Source organism: Amblyraja radiata, chromosome 2, assembly GCF_010909765.2.
Source record: "Amblyraja radiata isolate CabotCenter1 chromosome 2, sAmbRad1.1.pri, whole genome shotgun sequence".
Classification (NCBI taxonomy): domain Eukaryota; kingdom Metazoa; phylum Chordata; class Chondrichthyes; order Rajiformes; family Rajidae; genus Amblyraja; species Amblyraja radiata.
The window spans coordinates 5,288,768-5,310,930 of record NC_045957.1 but is presented as its reverse complement, the minus strand read 5'-3'; the positions used below and the strand labels follow the sequence as shown (position 1 = coordinate 5,310,930).

The 22,163-nt window shown below is 47.4% G+C and overlaps 1 protein-coding gene across 4 annotated transcripts in view; it reads left to right on the top strand.

Annotated features, from left to right (window-relative positions):
* Positions 1-22,163, top strand: part of arhgap39 (Rho GTPase activating protein 39) — a 429,053-nt gene that overhangs the window by 349,390 nt on the left and 57,500 nt on the right. For 3 of the 4 annotated variants that reach the window (XM_033040978.1, XM_033040996.1, XM_033040986.1), the window contains 2 exons: positions 802-894; positions 18,000-18,073. In XM_033040978.1, the coding sequence (XP_032896869.1) occupies positions 802-894; positions 18,000-18,073 (167 nt within the window). The remainder of the gene's footprint in view (positions 1-801; positions 895-17,999; positions 18,074-22,163) is intronic. The other variant, XM_033041004.1, reaches the window with a different exon arrangement.

Here is a 22,163-nt window from a genome sequence, read left to right as displayed (position 1 = left end):
TGGAGGGTGGTGAATCTCTGGAATGCTCAACTCCCGAAAATTGTTGAGGGCGGATCATTAGAAGGTTTAAAATGGAGGTAGGCAAATCCCTGAAAGATTGGGAGATTGAGGGCTGTGGATTTCTGGCCTAGAGAAGGAGTTGAGGCCTGGGTTAGATCATCCATAATGGTACTGAAAGACAGGGCAGGCTCGAGGGGACAAATACCCTACTCTTCTTCCTGTTGTCTTGTGCCAGCAAGCAGGAGTTTGCCAGTGTCACCAACATCATGGATCAGAGCGCTGCATGCCGACCCCGTGTGCCCAACGTCAGCAGTCACACAGCACCATCACTGCTCCTTCCCTTCAACCGTGAGGTCAGGCTGGGGAACAACACATCATCTTCTACCTGGGCTGCCCTCTGGACTGTCCCCACATCAAGGAGTAGGCCATTCGGCCCTTCGAGCCAGCACCGCCATTCACTGTGATCACGGCTGATTATCCACAATCAGTGCCCTGTTTCCGCACTGTATCTCTAAACTAAACTGAAATTGCCCGACAAACCCGCACGCCTTTGGGGTGTGGGAGTCACGGGGGGAATGTGCAAACTCCACCAAGACAGCACCCGAGGTCAGCATCGAAACATTGCCTCTGGCGCTGTGAGGCAGCGGCTCTGCCAGAGATGGATGAATGTGGCAGCCATGTGAGAGATAAAGAGCTCTCCCGTGTATCATTTCGTGATGCCGTGTTCAAATGTCGGAGCCTGTTTCTGTTTTTTTTTGCCGTAGTTTTTGTTGAAACTTTATTTTGAATTTATTTTACCAGTGGCACGGCACATTACAGAACTCCAGGAAAGGAGAGATAAGAAGAGAGTGAGGTTGCGAAAGAGATCAAAGCCGTGTATTTCCGATGCCGATGGTAGGCCTCGAGGCTGAAAGCCTACGTGGATTCGGCCTAGTGTCAGCTGCATGTTCTCGCACTGCTCCCCCTTCAGCTTTGCACCATCTTAAGCTGCAGCGCTGCGCTCACAGGGCAATAAGATAGACAAACCCTTCCACAGACACGCAGCCAGGATGTGAAGCAAACCTTAATTAGCCCCTCTGCTAATTTAAGATCTTGCTGAAAGGTTTTGGATTTCCTCAGCCAGTTGGAGAGATTATATCTCTTCTTCGAAACAATCTTGAAAACTTTATACATGGATTGCCTTGAGGAAATACTTTTGCTATCATCTTGATTTATATCCCCTGATGGAAGTTTGTCACTAATTGCTTTACAGGGACAATAGACAATAGGTGCAGGAGTAGGCCATTCGGCCCTTCGAGCCAGCAACGGCATTCAATCTGATCATGGCTGATTATCCACAATCAGTACCCCGTTCCTCCCCATATACCCTGACTCCGCTATATTTTTAAGAGCCCTATCTAGCTCTCTCTTGAAAGTATCCAGAGAACCGGCCCCCACCGCCCTCTGAGTCAGAGAATTCCACAGACTCACCACTCTCTGGGTGAAAAAGTGTTTCCTCGTCTCCTTTCTAAATGGCTTACCCCATATTCTTAAACTGTGGTCCCTGGTGCTGGACTCCCCCAACATCGGGAACATGTTTCCTGCCTCTAGCATGTCCAAACCTTTAATAATCTTATATGTTTCAATAAGATACCCTCTCATCCTTCTAAACTCCAGAGTATACAAGCCCAGCCGCTCCATTCTCTCAGCATATGACAGTCCCGCCATCCCGGGAATTAACCTTGTAAACCTACGCTGCACTCCCTCAATAGCAAGAATGTCCTTCCCCAAATTAGGGGACCAAAACTGCACACAATACTCCAGGTGTGGTCTCACCAGGGCCCTGTACAACTGCCGAAGGACCTCTTTGCTCCTATACTCAACTCCTCTTGTTATGAATGGTCATATCAGCATGGGCATATTGATGTGTAGGAGGGAACTGCAGATGCTGGTTTAAACCGAAGATTGACACAAAATGCTGGAGTAACTCAGCGGGTCAGACAGCATCTCTGGAGAATAGGAATAGGTGACGTTACCTATTCCTTTTCTCCAGAGATGCTGTCTGACCCGCTGAGTTACTCCAGCTTCTTGTGTCTACCATGGACATTGAGTTCTCCAATTTCGGGTAAAGCCATCCCTTTCTCATCTACCCAGCTTTACACCTTTTTTACTATTCCCACCGCCCCCTTCATGCAGTTCCTTTCCCCTCCCCCCATCAACTCACCACCCACCCCTCACAACTCAGCATCCCCCATTGTTCTTGACCTCCTCCTCCCCCATTCCCTTCTACTCATCATCCATCCCTCTGGTTCCACTTTTCACTACCCATCTTTCATGCTGATCAGATTGCACCATCTGCAAACTTTTGTTCTCTTCAGTCACCACCACCAGCCTCAGTTCCTCTCCCCCACCTGGCTACATCTGCAATCGACCCCTCCTCATCTGAATCCACCTATCACTCTCCAGCTCGTCCCACCCCTTCCCCCTCACCTCTCACTCTCGCTCAGCCCTCCACTCCCATCTAGTCCGGAGAGACAAACTGCTGGAGTAACTCACCGAGACAGGCAGCATCTCTGGAGAGAAGGAGTGGGTGACGTTTCGGGTCGAGACCCTTCTTCAGACTCCCCCAGTCTGGAGTAGCGTCCCGAACCAAGCCACCGTCTGTCCATTTCCCTCCATAGATTCAGCCTAAAAGCCCTGTCCCACTGTACGAGTTCATTCAGGAGTTCTCCCCGAGTTTGCCCTGATTTGAACTCGGAGATTTACGGTAATGGCCACTCGTCGGTACTCGGGGCTCTCGTGGACATTTTTCAACATGTTAAAAAATCTTCACGAGTCTTCCCGAGCTTACCTGCCGTTAGCGAGTCTTCCCGAGTACCTGCCGTTAGCGTTACGAGCCGCTAAGTGATGTCCCCGAGCTCCGACGTACCCGCTACGTTCATTCTAGATGCTTACCACGAGTTTGATTTTTTTTTTAAACTCGGGAGAGCTCTTGGAATGAACTCGTACCGTGGGACAGGGCTATAACCTGCTGAATTCCTCCTTCCGGCAGTCAGTTTTCTGCTTCGGAATCACGAGACAACAGTTCCAGCAAAAGCTCGTGTGTGTAGCCGGATATATCCATGTGTAGAGACTAATCTCTAGGTGTGAGGTGGGAACTAGTGGGGAGAGTTCCTTGAAGGAGGTATGGACAAGAATAGCAAGCGGTCTCGTTGTCAGCATTTTACAGTGGAGAAGTGGATTAATTAGGAAGGCTGGCTTTCTACAGGGATGATGGCTTATTAGTAAGCTTGCCAAATTCAGAAAGGCCATTTATTTTAATTAACTTCCAGCTGCCAGTTGAGTGAGGTGTGAGGTGCAGGTTTAGTGCGGGGCTGCCTTTGCTGAGATCAGCGAGCAGCATTATTTACCAGTGGACACACTTCATTGGCACATGACTTTCCATCCCTTTGCTCCACATCACTGCCACCCACCTCGAAGCCATGTTGAGTTTAGTTTGTTGTCACGGGCGCCGAGGTACAGTGAAAAACTATTGCTGCACGCTAACCAGTCAGCAGAAAGACAATAGACAATAGGTGCAGGAGTAGACCATTCGGCCCTTCGAGCCAGCACCGCCATTCAATGTGATCATGGCTGATCATCCCCAATCAGTACCCCGCTCCTGCCTTCTCCCCATATCCCCTGACTCCGCTATTTTTAAGAGCCCTATCTAGCTCTCTCTTGAAAGTATCCAGAGAACCTGCCTCCACCGCCCTCTGAGGCAGAGAATTCCACAGACTCACCACTCTCTCTGAGAAAAAGTGTTTCCGCGTCTCCGTTCTAAATGGCTTACTCCTTATTCTTAAACTGTGGCCCCTGGTTCTGGACTCCCCCAACATCGGGAACATGTTTCCTGCCTCTAGCGTGTCCAAGCCCTTAACAATCTTATATGTTTCAATGAGATACCTCTCATCCTTCTAAACTCCAGAGTGTACAAGCCCAGCTGCTCCATTCTCTCAGCATATGACAGTCCTGCCATCCTGGGAATTAACCTTGTAAACCTATGCTGCACTCCCTCAATAGCAAGAATGTCCTTCCTCAAATTAGGGGACCAAAACTGCACACAAGTCCGATCAAGGATTGTCTGAGAGTCACCAATGAGGTAGATAGTAGTTCAGGGCTGCTCTCGAGTTGTTGGTAGGATGATTCAGTTGCCTGATTCAGTTCCCCACAACCGTTCACCAGCACCGACGTCACCCCCAGCGCAAACCCAGAGCAGTACAACCTGCTAGCCAGTGGGAATGTAACCGGTGCAAAGCTCTCACCTGCATTTTTGCATCTTGGAAACAAATCTGTGTGAAAGAGTAACGCGAGTGGGAAATCCAAAGCCTTTGTGCACACCTATCCACGCACCTGTCGCTGTATGTTATGGAGTCTCTGCTGCTTCTTACTGATCTGTAATGGTTTAGCCACAGTAAAGCAACGGGCTGGTACCTGCGTTTGACCTCGTGTGTGGTCACGAGACGGTGGGGGTGGTAGTTTATAGGAAGCATTGCTTGGGCAGTTTGGGCTATCAGCTGTTTGCTTGTAATCTTGTAACTATCAACATCGGATTGAGTCCATTATTATATGTGTTGGTGTGTTGAAAGGACATCATGATAGATGCATGAGATGTCCAGACTCATTTTGCCTTCTTTATCTCTGTAAATTTGACTTTGTGTTTATATTGCTGTAATTTCTAACCTCACCCAGTCTGGTTATGTAAAACTAGCGGGCCGACTCTTACAAATATCGATACTCAACGAGTTTGATTGATGGAAGATTATTTTTTTGAATTTGATAGATTATCTTAACGTTTGCCCTCAGACAAAGAAATAGAACCAGGCTTCCTCTCTTCTCGGTCACGTCCTTATGAGTAAGTGAAGGATCTTTCTCTCCGAGCCCTGAGGGTGGGGGTATTGCCTGCTCAGATCGTGTTTAGAGATACAGGGCGGAAACAGCCCCTTCGACCCACCGAGTCCGCACCGACCAGCGATCCCCGCTCACTAACACTATCCTACACACGCAAGGGACAATTTTTACACTTACACCAAGCCAATTAACCTACAAACCTGCATGACTTTGGAGTGTGGGACGAAACCGAAGATCTCGGAGAAAACCCACGCAGGTCACGGGGAGAACGTGCAAACTCCGTACATACAGCACCCGTAGCCAGGATGGAACCCGGGTGTGTGGCGCTGTGAGGCAGCACTCTCTACCGCTGCGCCACCGTGCCGCCGTCTCTAGCCCAAGATGGCTCCACTGGCGCTCAGCGGCTGGCTCTGAACCATACCAGCCAAGGCAGGCCATGTGTTCAAGTCCTCTTAGGGAATTTGCATGCAGAATGTTGAACGGCGTTCCAAGGCGTTACCATGAGAACACTGCCCCCCCATAAAAATTCCACCCTACCCCATGGCTCTTTAAACTATTGCCTTGCTGCCATTTTTGGATGCAGTGTTTGCCCTCTCTATTTCCTACGTCTGAAACAGTGACCAACAGTGACTACGCCTTTAAAAAGCACCAGCTTTCAGACATCCCGCTGCGATGAAAGGCAGCGTATAAAAGCAAGCCTGTTTCTCTTTCCCTCCGGTATTGATGGAACACATTCTTTGTCTGTCTTCCAAGAAGTGGAGCGCTCTGGAAATAGCAGCGTGCAACACTTAAAATATCTGTTTTGTCCTGCAAAGTTTGTTAAGTATTAAATGTGACGGCTCTGGGACAAATAAAGTGCACACTAACTGACAGCATTCTTCAAGCCCACAGAACCCGGATGGTTTTGCTTGCTTTACCACCGACAAATAAAAGTCTGCTTTGCTAGAGCAATCCCAGGGTTAAACAGACCAGACTCCCCACCACATGGCTCCATCCACACTTCACGCTGCCTTGGAAATGCAGCCAACATCATCAAAGACTTCTCCCACACCAGTTATTCCTACTTCTCCTCCCCCCTGTCAGTCAGTAGATACAGAATCTTCAAAGCACATGCTGCCAGACTCAGGAACAGCTTCTTCCCCTCTGTTACCAAGCCTCTGAACGGCCCTTCCATCAACTAGGCTACTGTCTGATTCACCTCTACCCCATTGCGGACATTGGACTTTGTCTGTGGAACTGGTGCGCTACAATGCTGAGAACTGTATTCTGCACTCTGTATCTGTCCATTCCTCTACCTAGGCCTTTCGGCCCCACTCGTCTATGCCGAGCAATGTGCCCCATCTGAGGCAGTCCAATTTAGCCCACATCTCTGCAAAACGTTCCTATCCATGTACCTGTGCAAGTGTCTGTTAAATGCTATTATACTGTAGTACCAGTCCTGATATGAAATCAGGTAAATAGACAATGCCCAGCGCAAATTGGAGGAACAGCACCTCATATATCGCTTGTGCAGCTTACACCCCAGTGGTATGAACATTGACTTCTCTAACTTCAAGTAACGCTGGCTTTCCCTCGCTCTCCATCCATTCCCCATCCTAGTTCTCCGAGCAGCCTGACTGTCCTCCTGATTAAATTTTATCTTTGTATGCCTCGTTGTCTCCTTCCCCAAGCTAACAATGCGCATTCTACATTTTCCTTGATCATCGTCTCCTTTGTTCTCTCGTTTTCACACCTTACCCATCCATGCCTCTGTGTCTCCCTCTCCCCTGACTCTCAGTCTGAAGAAAGGTCCCGCCCGCAACGTCACCTATTCCTTCTCTGCTGCCTGTCCCGCTGAGTTACTCCAGCATTTTGTGTCTATCTTTGGTGTAAACCAGCATCTGCAGTTCCTTCCTACAGTGCCGGACATTTATTTAGTGGTCTTAGACAATAGATAATAGACAATAGATGCAGGAGTAGGCCATTCGGCCCTTCAAGCCAGCACCGCCATTCAATGTGATCATGGCTGATCATCCCCAATCAGTACCCCGTTCCGGCCTTCAGGCCTCCACCGCCCTCTGAGGCAGAGAATTCCACAGACTGACAACTCTCTCTGAGAAAAAGTGTTTCCTCGTCTCCGTTCTAAATGGCTTACCCCGTAATCTTAAACTGTAGCCCCTGGTTCTGGACTCCCCCAACATTGGGAACATGTTTCCTGCCTCTAGCGTGTCCAACCCCTTAATAATCTTATATGTTTCAATAAGATTCCCTCTCATCCTTCTAAACTCCAGAGTATACAAGCCCAGCCGCTCCATTCTCTCAGCATATGACAGTCCCGCCATCCCGGGAATTAACTTTGTGAACCTACGCTGCACTCCCTCAATAGTAAGAATGATAATGATATTGGAATGATTGAATCTTTTGATAATAATATTGGAATTATTGAAGACTATCCTCAGTTGAAAATGACAAATAATGAACACAGTAGTTGGTGGATAGGTTGATGTTTATGGAACTATGTTGGGAATTCTGCACTCCATATCTTCCCTTTGCTCTACCTATTCTACGTGTTTGACTCGATTGTATTTATGTATAGTGTTATCTAATTGGATTAGATCGCAAACAAAACAAAGCTCTTCACTGTACCTTAGAACACGTGACAATAAAGGCCCTGTCCCACTGTACGAGGTAATTCAAGAGCTCTCCCGAGTTTAAAAAAAAATCAAACTCGTGGTAAGTACGTAGAATGTACGTAGCGGCTACATCGGAGCTTGTGGACGTCTCTTAGCGGCTCGTAACGCTAACGGCAGGTACTCGGGAAACGCGGAAACTCGTGAAGTTTTTTCAGCACTGTGAAAAATGTCCAGGAAAGCCCCGAGTACCTACGAACGGCTATTACCGTAATTCTCCGAGTTCGAATCAGGGGAAACTTGGGAGAACTCTTGAATTACCTCGTACAGTGGGACAGGCCCTTAACAAAGATAAACCTAATTTCACAGAGCAAAAAGCACTCATTCCAAATGTATTTTCCCTTAATTCACTTCACAAACCATCGACAGTAAATTTTGTACGACCTTGCCCCGTGTTCTATCCTTGCTCTGTAGCCGAGTTCCCGGCTTGTAGACATTTTCACGGGAAAGATGAGAGGAAATGTGTCAGGTATCCACTGAGCGAGCACCTCCATTGCACCAGGGAGTGCAGAGTAAAATAAACAAAGACAAGACCTCTCTGCTGGGAATAAAGGGCCTGTCCCACTTGCATGCGATTGCGTGCGATTGGCGCGACCAACCAGTAGCGGAGTTCACGAGAAGTTCGCGCTAAGTACGCGCGTGACGTCATTTACGTCATGCCTACCAATCAGCTGGGCAGGAGGCGGGCCGACTGAATTTGGGCGTCGAGCGGTGATGTCATCACGCAACGCCACGCGCTAGGCGTACGCCGTCAAGACGTTGCGTACGACGTCAAAACGCTGCGTACGACCGCAATGCACCTGCGTGCCGACAGGCCGTTGGCGCGCGAAGATTTCGGTCACTGCAAGAATTTCGGAGCCCCGCGCGATGTTGGGACCAACCCCGCACAACTCAGCGCTTATAAGTGGGACCGGCCCCCCGCGGCCATACGGTGTCCGTACGCCTCAAGCAACCACGAGGTCGCGTAATTTGCGAGCCAAGGTCGCGTAAGTGGGACAGGCCCTTAAAGCCCGGTTGCTTGCTTCCACTCAAACCCCACTAATCTGGGCTCACACCTCTCTGTATTGGATATGAACCCCACTAATCTGGGCTCGCACCTCTCGATATTGGATATGAATGTTTGAACAGATTTTCGGATCATGGTTCTGAACAAATATCACATTTCCAAATCCAGAGCTAACAAACAGCTCAGACCTCTCTACAGATTGTGATTGTTTATCAGCTGTTTCTTAGACCTCTGTTGGTAGCAGAGTCAGTCAAAGTCTGCTGGCTACATATACGTTCTGATCGGGGCTAGTGGAATCAAGGGATATGGGGAGAAGGCAGGCACGGGTTATTGATTGGGGACGATCAGCCATGATCACAATGAATGGCGGTTCTGGCTCGAAGGGCCGAATGGCCTCCTCCAGCACCTATTTTCTATGTTTCTATCATACTAGTGCAGTAGAGCACAGAAACATACCCATCTTCCATGTTGACCAAGATGACCCATCTAAACTACTCCCAATTGCCCGTGTTTGGCCCTTATCTCTCTAGGTCGTTCCTATGCATGTACCTGTCCAAGTGTGTTTTATATTCTGTTATAGTACCTGCCTCAACTACCTCCTCTGGCAGCTCGTTCCATATGCCCATGACCCTCTGTGTGAAAAAGTTGCCCCTCAGATTCCTATTCAATCTTGCCTCTCTTACCTCAGAGCTATGATTCCCCTTGGCTGGGTAAAAACCCTTCTTTCACCCTATCTCTACCTCTCATGATTTTATCTGCCCAAATTAATAATATCTCAAAAATTTGTCTCACGCTTTAACCCAGTCTTGACGCTTCTAAGTAAGTTATAAAAATAAAGTATTATTTGTCATTGATGTGAGAATGCTGAGAGTTACAGGAAAAGACAGCCATTCAATCCACTTGAAGTCTCTCGACCCAAAACGTCACCCATTCCTTCTCTCCAGAGATGCTGCCTGTCCCGCTGAATTACTCCAGCATGTTGTGCCTATCTTCAATCCATTTGAATAATCCATTCATCTGAGATAACACCTCAGTCTTGTGTAGACTTAACAGATACAGGGTGGAAACAGGCCCTTTGGCCCAACCGAGGGCCTCTCCTTCCTCTCTCTCTTTTCCCTTCCCTCCTTCCCTCCAACCCTTATTTCTCTCCTTCCCTCCCTCCCTTCTTTCTCTACTTCCCTCACTCCCTTCTCTCCTTCCTCCCTTCTCTTCCTCCCTCCCTTCTCTCCTTCCCTCCCACACGCACACACATAACGCACAGACAACTAACACACACACACACACACACACACACACACACACACACACACACACACACACACACACACACACACACACACACACACACACACACACACACACACACACACACACACACACACACACACCTAAGTTAGGATGGGGTAGAAGCCCAAAGGGCAGGTTGGGGCTGAAACCCAACATTTAATGCCTGGACTGCTTTTTCGCCAATAGTTATTGGTTTTCCAGGATCTAGTTAATTAAATAACTTTTTTTTTCATTTCACAGTCACTAAAACAAGTGGTATTGTAACTATGTACTTTTCAGAGGTGATCTACACATTTTGTTTGTTACTTGTAGAATTACATGTATGCAATTTTATATTAAAATGTAGCTTAGATCTGTTTGGTCCATTAAGTCGTAGGCACTTTTTAAGCACACATTTTGATTACTTTCCATTCTACCATAAGAGATATATTATATAGTCTATAATAGACTTTATTTGTATTTCCTATGATTCTACAGACCATGGCTGGGAACCTGGGGCTCACCAAAATGGTTCCCAATTGGGCCCCGCACCTCCTAAGGCCGGCCCTGCCAAATGGCCTACTCCCGCACCTTTTAAAAAAAATGTTTCTATCTGTCCAAATGTCTTTAGAAGGTTTTTTGGTTCCTGCCCCTGTTTCACATGTTCATCCAGGAAATAATTCTGTGGAAACAAGGAACTTCAGATGCTGGCTTACAACTGAAAATGCTTCAGTAGCTCAGCGGGTTAGGCGACATCTCTGGAGGGCATGGATAGGCGATGTTTCGGATCATCATAATCACCATAATCATACTTTATTAGCCAAGTATGTTTTGCAACATGCGAGGAATTTGATTTGCCATACAGTCACACCAATAAAAAGCAACAGAACACACAAAATACATTTTAACATAAACATCCACCACAGTGACTCCTCCACATTCCTCACTGGGATGGAAGGCGGAAAAAAGTTCAATCTCTTCCCTTCTTTGTTCTCCCACGGTCGGGGGCCTCGATCAGGATCCATCTTCAGGCTGACTGTATAATTCTGAGGTCACTAACTCTACCATTCTATCTAGTAATCCATGCCTTGTGTTGATCACAACTCAGTTGAACTAAAACTATTCAGTGGGTACACAAATATGCTGGAGAAACTCAGCGGGTGCAGCAGCATCTATGGAGCGAAGGAAATAGGCAACGTTTCGGGCCGAAACGTTGCCTATTTCCTTCGCTCCATAGATGCTGCTGCACCCGCTGAGTTTCTCCAGCATTTTTGTGTACCTTCGATTTTCCAGCATCTGCAGTTCCTTCTTAAAACTATTCAGTCTTGTTTCTTCTTCTGCTTGAACAGTGGAGATTGGTTCACACACACCTCCACCCACGTCCTCGCCAGAAGGCATCTTGGAACTTTTACAAATATAACTTGAGACTGCAAAGTGCCATTAGTGCGGAACTGGATTAATAGAAAACTGTCGAACAAAAGAAGTAGCTTTGGGCTGGTTTTAAACTGGAGAGGCAATTCAATTTACTGCGTTTTCTGATCTGCCGTATCACTAGAGTTGTAAAAGCCTGGCACCCTTAGCAACTTTTGTACACATCAATGTACTCTTGGAGATCTTGTGCATGGCGAAGGAGACGTCTAAGCTAATGTGACGTGTCCATTGAAGCAGTGAGATGGATTAGTGGTGCAGTTGCTATTAATGGAAGTCACTGTTCATCTGTAAGTGGCCACAATCACATGATATATGCAGGTAGCTGCTCTCCACATTGAGTAGCAGTCACTACCGCCAAGACTGAACTTGTAACTGACCTTCGGGATCTTCCCTTCAATGTTTAGGAAGGAAAAATATAACAATTTTGGGTCGAGGCCCTTCTTCGGACTGAGAGGGGAGAGGGAGACTAGAGATATGGAAAGGTAAGGTGTGAGAACGACAGATGATGATAGATAGAAAATGCTGGAGTAACTCAGCGGGACAGGCGGCATCTCTGGAGAGAAGGAATGGGTGATGTTTCGTTTCGAGACCCTTCTTCAGGGAATGTAGAATGGTTTCTGAGGAAATACAGATGTTGCTGTGCTTTCTTGGTTGTAGCGTCAGGATGGTTCGTGTGGGACGGCTGTGGAGGCCAAGTCAATGGATACTTTTAAGGCGGAGATTGACAGATTAGTGATTAGTAACAGTGACAGGGGCTATGGGGAGAAGGCCGGAGAATGATGTTGACAATAGACAATAGACAACAGGTGCAGGAGTAGGCCATTCGGCCCTTCGAGCCAGCACCACCATTCAATGTGATCATGGCTGATCATCCACAATCAGTACCCCGTTCCTGCCTTCTCCCCATATCCCCTGACTCCGCTATTTTTAAGAGCCCTATCTAGCTCTCTCTTGAAAGCATCCAGAGAACCTGCCTCCACCACCCTCTGAGGCAGAGAATTCCACAGACTCACAACTCTCTGTGAGAAAAAGTGTTTCCTCGTCTTCGTTCTAAATGGCTTACTCCTTATTCTTAAACTGTGGCCCCTGGTTCTGGACTCCCCCAACATCGGGAACATGTTTCCTGCCTCTAGTGTGTCCAAGCCCTTAACAATCTTGAGATGGGTTGAGACGGAGAGATAGATCACATGATTGAATGGCGTGTAGACTTGATCGGCCAACTTGCCTAATTCTGCTGCGAGAACTTCTGAACGATGAAGGACAAATTTCCGCCGATATAATTACACCTGTCAACCATGTCAACCATCTCCTCCACAGCCCCATTGGGCCAGGAAGCGAGTGGGCAAGATCATCTCTGACCCCTCTCACCCTGGCCACAAACTCTTTGAATCACTTCCCTCTGGAAGGTGACTCCGGACTGTCAAAGCTGCCACAGCCAGACATAGAAACAGTTTTTATCCACGAGTAGTTGCTCTACTCAACAGCCAAAAATCTGTAGCCTCCCTTTGATCTGGTATTTTGTTGGTTCACATGCTTGATCAATGATGTTTTATCATTAATGTTTTATTATTATTGTTTTCTGAGTCATTCGTAACTGTCACTGTATGTCATGTTGTTACTTGTGGGCGGAGCACCAAGGCAAATTCCTTGTATGTGAATACTTGGCCAATAAACTTACTTACTTACTTGATGCAGACTGGGGTGTGTTCTCCACTTCCTTTCCTGAAATCAATGACTAGCTCCTTCATTGTGCTGACATTGAGGGAGACATTGGTGTCTTAACACCATGTTACTGAGCTCTCTATCTCCTTCCTGGCTGTCAATTGGCAATTCATTTCCAAGCCAGCCTGGTGCAGAGATGCAGTGTGAGGTTGTGGTCTTCCAATGAGCCTTGTCCTTGAGTTTGCCAGGGGCTGTGGGAGAAGTCCTGGTAAGTTGTTGCCAAACATCTTTTATATCATCTGCAGTGAGTGCCGCACAGGTCAGCGGAGGAGGTACAGGGGCAAGCAGAGTGCTATTTTCCCTCGATGGCATTGAGCTATTTTGAATGTTTAGTTTAGTTTAGAGATACAGCTCGGAAACAAGCCCTCCGAGTCCGTACCGACCAGCGATCCCTGCACACTAACACTATCCTACACACACTAGGGACAATTTACATGTATACCAAGCCAATTAACCCACAAACCTGTTCGTCTTTGGAGTGTGGGAGTAAACCGAAGATCTCGGAGAAAACCCACGCAGGTCACGGGGGAGAAGGTACAAACTCCGTACAGACTGGCCTCTGGCGCTGCAAGGCAGCAACTCTGTCGCTGCGCCACCGTGCCGCCCTGTTAATTGAACCTGCGCCACCGTGTTATTTGAGTTGCACTCATCGGCCAAGAGCTATCATGATAGTGACCTGGGCCTTGTAGCTGGTAGTGTTTAGAAAAATCAGATGGTGAGCCTCTCGCCATGAAACCTCCAGACTGACTTGCTCTTACAGTCATTTAAGTGTCTGGACGTGAGGAGGATTTAGCGATGGCAATGCCGTTGAACGTAAGGGGAAGGTGGTTCAATATCTTCTGTTGGAAGGGCACGTTGGAACATTATTTGTCCACCATCAACCCATAGACAGGTGTAGATACTTTTAATATTTGGCCCAGAGTAGGGGAATCAAGAACCAGAGGGCAAACATAGAAACATAGAAACATAGAAATTAGGTGCAGGAGTAGGCCATTCGGCCCTTCGAGCCTGCACCGCCATTCAATATGATCATGGCTGATCATCCAACTCAGTATCCCGTACCTGCCTTCTCTCCATACCCTCTGATCCCCTTAGCCACAAGGGCCACATCTAACTCCCTCTTAAATATAGCCAATGAACTGGCCTCGACTACCCTCTGTGGCAGGGAGTTCCAGAGATTCACCACTCTCTGTGTGAAAAAAGATCTTCTCATCTCGGTTTCAAAGGTTTAAGGTGAGAGGGGAAATATTTAATAGGAACCCGAGGAGCAGAATGAATTAATGAGTGAATGAATTAATGAATACATTTATTGGCCAAGTATTCACATACAAGGAATTTACCTTGGTGCTCCGCCCACAAGTAATAACATGACACACAATGACTGTTAGGAATGACACATAAAACATTAAACATTAATAATAATGTTTTCCACACAGAGGGTGGTGGGTGTATGAAACGGGCTGCCAGAGGAGGTAGTTGAGGCAGGTGCTATAACAACACAGGTGCATGGACCCGATAGTCGGAGAGGGATATGGCCCAAACATGGACAGGTGGGACTAGTGTAGCTGGGCAGTATGGTTGATGAGGGCAAGTTGGGCCGAAGGGCCGGTTTCTGTGTTGTTTGATCTTATGAAGCACATGGTGCCTGTTTCCAGTTTTGTTACTGGAGTGATTTTCGATGATGAATTAATAATGTCATTTACATGACACACTTGATACAATTTCCCTCGAAAATAAATAATAAGCTGTGAAATACTCCTCCAAAGCAGAGAAATGAAAACTAACTGTATTGAATGTGATTACCACATGCATCAAAGAGGCCAATAGACAATAGGCGCAGTAGTAGGCCATTCGGCCCTTCGGCCCTTCGAGCCATCAGCACCGCCATTCAATGTGATCATGGCCGATGTGTGATTAAGCTCCTCTGGGCCGCCAATGCTGATCTATTTTCCCCTCTCAACCCCATTCTCCTGCCTTCTCCCCGTAACCCCTTGTCACCCTTATTAACCGAGAGCTTATCAATCTCTGCTTTAAAAATATCCAATGACTTGGCCTCCACCACAGTCTGTGACAAGGGCTGATTAGGGATAGTCAGCGTGTCTCACAAATCTGATTGAGTTTTTTGAAGAGGTGACCAAAATCGTTGATGAGGGCAAAGCTGTAGATGTATATATGGACTTCAGCAAAGCATTCAACAAGGTTCCGTATGGTAGGCTGCTCTGGAAGGTTAGATCACATGGGATCCAAGGAGAGATAGCTGAATGGATAGAAAATTGGCTCCATGGAAGGAAGCAGAGGATGATGGTGGAAGGTTGCTTCTCAGAATGGAGGCCTGTGACTAGTGGTGTGCCTCAGGGTTCAGTGCTGGGTCCGTTACTGTTTGTCATCTACATCAATGATTTGCATGAGAACATACAAGGCAAGATTAGTAAGTTTGCAGATGATACAAAAGTGGGTGGTTTTGCAGATAGTGAAGATGGTTGTGAAAGATTGCAGCAGAATCTTGATCGATTGGCCAGGTGGGCTGAGGAATGGTTGATGGAATTTAATACAGAGAAATGTGAATTGTTGCATTTTGGGAAGTCTAACAAGGGCAGGACCCACACAGTGAATGGTTGGCCTCTGGGTAGTGTTGTAGAGCAGAGGGATCTAGGAGTATAGGTGCATGGTTCCTTGAAGGTCGAGTCGCAGGTAAATAGGGTAGTCACATTGGCTTTCATCATCCAGAGTATAGAGGTTGGGAGGTCATGTTGCAGTTGTATAAGACGTTGGTGAGACCGCATTTAGAATATTGTGTTCAGTTCTGGGCACCATGATATAGGAAAGATGTTGCCAAGCTGGAAAGGGTCCAGAGAATATTTACGAGGATGTTGCCAGGACTGGAGGGTGTGAGCTATAGGGAGAGGTTGAGTAGCTGGGACTCTATTCCTTGGAGCACAGGAGGATGAGGGATGATTTTATAGAGGTGTATAAAATTATGAGAGGAATAGATCGGGTAGACGTACAGAGTCTCTTGCCCAGAGTAGGGGAATCGAGGACCGGAGAATGTAAGTTTATGGTGAAGGGGGAAAGATTTAATAGGAATCTGAGGGGTAATTTTTTCACACAAAGGGTGGTGGGTGTATGGAACGAGCTGCCAGAGGAGGTAGTTGAGGCTGGGACTATCCCAACATTTGAGAAACAGTTAGACAGGTACATGGATAGGACAGGTTTGGAGGGATATGGACCAAACGCGGGCAGGTGGGACTAGTGTAGCTGGGACATGTTGACTGGTGTGGGCAAGTTGGGCTGAAGGGCTGGTTTCCACGCTGTATCACTCTACGACTCTATGACTTTAATGAATTCCACAGATTCAACACCCTCTTGCTAATTAAATTCCTCTTCAACTCCTTTTTCAATGTACGTTCTTTTCTTCTGAGGCTGTGTCCTCTGGTCCTAAACTCTTCCACTACTGGGAACATCCTCTCCCACTCCTATCGAGGCCTTCCAAATTTAAATGCAATTTGTGGCTGTTATCAGAAGGGAATTGTGAAGGCAGGTGTTGAGGACAAACATACAAACATAGAAAATAGGTGCAGTAGGCCATCAGGCATGAGCCAGCACCACCATTCAATATCCACATTATATCTCCATATCCCTTGATTCCGTTAACCCTGAGAGCTAACTCTCTCTTGAAAACACGGGGATTAAAGGAGGTGCCGCACCATCAGATGCTGGACGATCGGTGGTGGACCTGTATTACGGTACATCCAGGAGACGCCACCACCAACTTTCCCAGTACCACACTGCAGCATCGACTTAGACTGTGGAGCTTGTCCAAGATGCGATGGCCATAGCACTAGGTCTCCGTCATAGTTACCGCTGAAGCTCAAAGTGGGGTCTTGGACTTCTCTGAGGATGAGACGGAGAATTTAGGTGCAAAAGGAAACAAAGTGTGTTTCTAACTAATAGCGATTAGAAACGTTGGGTAGGAAGAGAATGGCTATTGCATGACAAACCTTCTGGAGCAGGAGACCACAAGGTACCCTTCCTTTCTTTCCCCTTCCCCTGACTCTCAGTCTGAAGAAGGGTCTCGACCCATTCCTTCTCTCCATAGATGCTGCCTGTCCCGCTGAGTTACTCCAGTATTTTGTGTCATCCTTCCTTCTAATCTATTCTCAGAAACATTTTTCTTATAGTAGAGTTGTCCACATGAACTCAAGCTCTTTGGCCCAACTTGCTCAAGGTGCCTCATCCAACCTATTCTCATATCCCACTGAACCTTTCCTGTCCAACGTCTTCTAAACGTTGCTCTGGTACCTCCTGTGGCAGCTTGTTCCATACACCCACCACCCTGTGCGTGAAAAAGTTGTCCCTCAGGTTCCTATTAAATCTTTCCTCTCTCACCTTAAACCTGTGTCCTTGGTTCTTGATTCCCCTATAGGTAAAAGTGTGCATTCACCCTATCCATTCCCCTCATCATTTTGTATGCATCTCTATAAGATCAACCCTCAGCATTCTGAATGAAGTCCTAGTCTGCCCAGCCTCTCCCTGTAGCTCAGGCCCTCGAGTCCTGGCAGCAATCCTCGTGAATCTTCTGCGCGCTCTTTCCTTGAGGTGACTGGTCGTAAATGACCACCGTGCTGGAGCTCAGAACCGTTTAAACACTCGCTGCCGCTTCCTCCTGCTGCACCTGTGGGGATGAGAACGCCCAGACGTCTGACTCCCGCTGACTCTCACGCTGGCGGCTGAGACGCACTGCGGGGGGGGGCACGGTGGCACAGCGGTGCCTCACATTCACCCCGTCTATGGTGCGCAAGTTCTTCTACACCTCTGTGAGATCACCCCTCACCCTCCTGCGCTCGGCGGCAGTAACTCCTGCTGGAGGACCTCTTCACAATGAGAAGTCAGCTCATAGTGACACAGGAATGAGTGGCTCTTGGCAAGGCAGTGTACGGGTACACCCCCTAATCGCAGCGTGCACCCCTTTTATTTCTGTCCTCATTAAACCTGACGTACATTTCCATGGCTAATGACTTTCTCTTCTTCTTTGTTAGGTGTTGCGATTAGCACATATGCCAAGTACTGCTACCGCAAACTGCAAAAATCAGCTCTGACTGGAGCAAAGAAGGTAACGCCGTCTCCTTACTCTTTCTCCTCCCGTGTCAATTGTATGATTGCACAAGCAAATCTATGTGTTTTGTACGCCTTCGTGTCAAAATACTTTCTGTCGAACGTCAGAGGTTAAGGGGGGGATTGATAGAAGTGTATAACATGATGAGAGGCATAGATAGGGTAGACAGGCAGAACCTTTTTGCCAGGGTGGAAATGGCCAACGCTAGTGGGCACAGCTATAAGGTGAGAGGGGGGACGTTTTTAATGGAGATGTGTGGGGAACGTTATTTACACCAAGAGTGGTGGCGGCCTGCAATGCATTGCCAAGGATGGCGGTGGAGGCAGATACTGTAGTAGCGTTTATGAGGCTTTTGGACGTGCACTTGGATGTGAGGGGAATGGAGGGGTATGGAGCAACTTGTTTGGCACCTACATTGTGGGCTGTGCTGTAGCGTTTTACATTCTATGCTAATACTTTGAAAGTCAAAGCTGCCACAGGTTTGGAAGGGGTGCGTGGGAAGGAGCTGCAGGCGCTGGTTTACACCGAAGATAGGCGCAAAATGCTGGAGTAACTCAGCGGGACCGGCAACATCTGATGCAGAGATGCTGCCCGTGCCACTGAGGTACTCCAGCATTTTGGGTCCATCAAAGGTTTGGGAGGATCCCCGCCATGTGAGGGAGAGGGAAAGGAAGACTGAGGAAAGGTGTTCGTCTTTGGGATGGGATTCATTCCCAATAGCGGATGGCTTGAATGGCAATTTGGTCTGGGGGTTCCTCCCTCCATCCTGATTCAGTATAGGGGCTGAATTAGAAGTGGTTTGACCGTGTTATCTCAGGTTTTGTGAGACACTCGCTTTTATTCTGCCTAATCACTTGAATGAAATAGTACATTTATACTGAGTGGCAGGGTTGAGTTCTTGATAGATCTGTCGACACAATGTACTGGTGTTTCAAAACTACATACAGACGATGTACAGGGTGTCAGAGGTTATGGGGAGAAGGCAGGAGAATGGGGTTAGGAGGGAGAGATAGATCAGCCACGATTAAATGGCGGAGTAGAATGGCCTAATTCTACTCCTATTCATTATGACGTTCCCCAACTTACGCCCTGTGGACCCTTGCGTAAGTCAGGTTAAGTAAGGCAGAAACTGAATTGCGATTGCACACTGGTAAATTTACTGTTCAACGCGGTCACGGGGAGAACGTACAAACTCCGTACGGACAGCACCCGTAGTTTCTCAAACTACTAGTTACTAGTTCCATGGTAGATCGAACGCGGGTCTCTGGCGCTGTAAAGCAGCAACTCCACCGTTGCGCCACCGTGCCGCCCGTATTTATCTGCTAACAGCCTCTCCCAATCAACCTGTCCACGTTCCTGTCTCATGCCATCCAAATTTACCGTGTCCCAATTTAGGACTTTTACTGGTAGACCAAGCCTATCTTTTTCCCTAATTTTTCTTTGTCTACGAAAATCAAAATTGAACACTGCACTGTTCCTTAAGTCTGAAGCAAAAGTCAGCAGTTCAAGGTTAGTTTATTGTCACATGTACCAATAAAGGTACAGTGATATGTGAGTTACCCTACAGCCACACTAAGTGAAAAGCAACAAGACACACTGCCACACAAAAGTTACATAAACATCCACCACAATGGATTCCACATTCCTCACTGTGATGGAAGGCAATAAAGTACAACTTCTTCCTCATTGTTCTCCCGTGGTCGGGGCAGTCAAACCATCCGCAGTCGGGGCGATCAAAGCCCCCGCAGCCGACGATCGAAGCCCCCGCGTCGGGGTGATCGAAATTCCCGCGTCGGGGCGCTTGAAACTCTCTCTGCGGCATGGAGCCCCAGAGACTGCGGGCTTCACGATGTTAAAGTCCACAGGCCCCGCGCGCGGTTGGAGCTTCAATCGCCGGCAAAGGAATCGCAAGCTCCGCGATGTTAAAGCCCCGCAGACTCCCGCGGCTTGGAGCGCCGGGTCGGTCTCCACGAAAGGCCGCCAACTCCATGATGTTAGAGGCCGCAGTGCGGACGGAGATACGATACGGAAAAAAATTGCATCTCCGTCAAGGTAAGAGGTGGAAAAAAAATTTCCCCACCCCTCCCCACATAAAACAGACCAAGGAACACTAAAACATACTTCTAAACACATACTTCTTCTTGTGTATGGCGTGCACAGCCTAAAGTTGGTCAACTTGTTCTATTTGATCTTTTTGTTTGTGCACGTCGGGTAGATTGCATTCGTCGAAACAGGGTGGACCACGTGAAGGTTGCAATCTTCCACCCCAGACACATACTAAAATTAACAAGAAGAAGTAAGGACAGACAGACTGTTGGCGAGGCAGCCGCGGCTGGTGGCGCCACCCGGTGGTGACCCTCTTACCACAGATCGTGCCTGACCTGCTGAGTTCATTTACCACATTTTCTACTTTTTGTTTCAGGATTCTAATTGTAGGAAGCCTTACTATCACCCAGCCGAGAAAATCTATTTCAGGACACATCAGGAGTTAGAGCCTGTTGGGGTGAATAGAGGCCTAGACTCCACTTGGTTTATTCCTAGAAATACAGCATGGAAACAGGTCCTTCAGCCCACTATGTCCACACTGACCATCGATCACATTGATTCTATGTCATCCTACTTTCTCATCCACTCCCGAGACACGTCAGGTTTTTTTTAAGCAGCCAATTAATCTACAAACCTGCACGTCTTTGGGATGTGGGGGGAAACCAGTGCACCTGGGGGAAACCCACATGGTCACAGGGAGAACGTGCGAACTCGACAGAGTCAGCACCTGATGTCAGGATCTAACTCAATAGACAATAGGTGCAGTAGGTCATTTGGCCCTTCGAGCAAGCATCACCATTCACTGTGATCATGGCTGATGATCCACAATCAGTACCCCGTTCCTGCCTTCTCCCCATATCCCTTGACTCTGCTATCTTTAAGAGCTCTATCTAACTCTCTTGAAAGCATCAAGAGAACCGGTCTCCACCGCCCTCTGAGGCAGAGAATTCCACAGACTCACCACCCTCCATGAGAAAAAGTTTTTCCTCGTCTTCGTTCTAAATGGCTTACCCCTTATTCTTAAACTGTGGCCCCTGGTTATGGACTCCCCCAACATCGGGAACATGTTTCGTGCCTCTAGCGTGTCCAATCCCTTCATAATCGTATATGTTTCAATGAGATCCCCCTCATCCTTCTAAACTCCAGAGTGTACAAGCCCAGCCGCTCCATTCTCTCAGCATATGACAGTCCTGCCATCCCGGGAATTAACCATGTAAACCTACGCTGCACTCCGTCAATAGCAAGAATGTCCTTCTTCAAATTTGGAGATCAAATCTGCACACAATACTCCAGGTGTGGTCTCACTAGGGCCCTGTACAACTGCAGAAGGACCTGTTTGCTCCTATACTCAACTCCTCTTATTATGAAGGGCAACATGCCATTGGCTTTCTTCACTGCCTGTTGTACCTGCATGCTTACTTTCAGTTGGACTTTACTCTCAATTGGACTTTAATAGTAAAATTAAACGAGAACTTACCAGTTCGAAGTTTGATCGTTATTTTATGAGGAGTACGTTGAGGGAATACGTGAAGAACCCCGCCAGGACGCATGCGTGTCATTCTTCAAAGCAGCGGTGTGAAATCACAGATAACTGTAATGACTTAAACATAGTAAGATTAGAGAAGAAATACCAGTTGAGTATATGATCATGGGTGGGAGCGGAGGGCACATATTCCCTCAACGTACTCCTCATAAAATAACGATCAAACTTCGAACTGGTAAGTTCTCATTTAATCTTACTATTTTACTTCGGAGTCACGTGAGTGACTACGTGAAGATTTCAAAGCTCTGTGATTTCATGCCGTGGAAACGAGTCCATGCATCACGTCTGCCTTGATGACTGTAGGAGGAATTGTGTCAACATATTTTAGACATGAATCCGACATTGAAATCCATGAATTGATTAACACAAATTATAGCCCCTATTTATGGGGTAATTAAATTACAGAACTTAAATTGTTTCTGCAAATGTTCCAGGTTTAATGACTGGTTTATGATAAAATAGTTGGAATGTTTTTCCCCTGACCATCCTGCTGCCTTG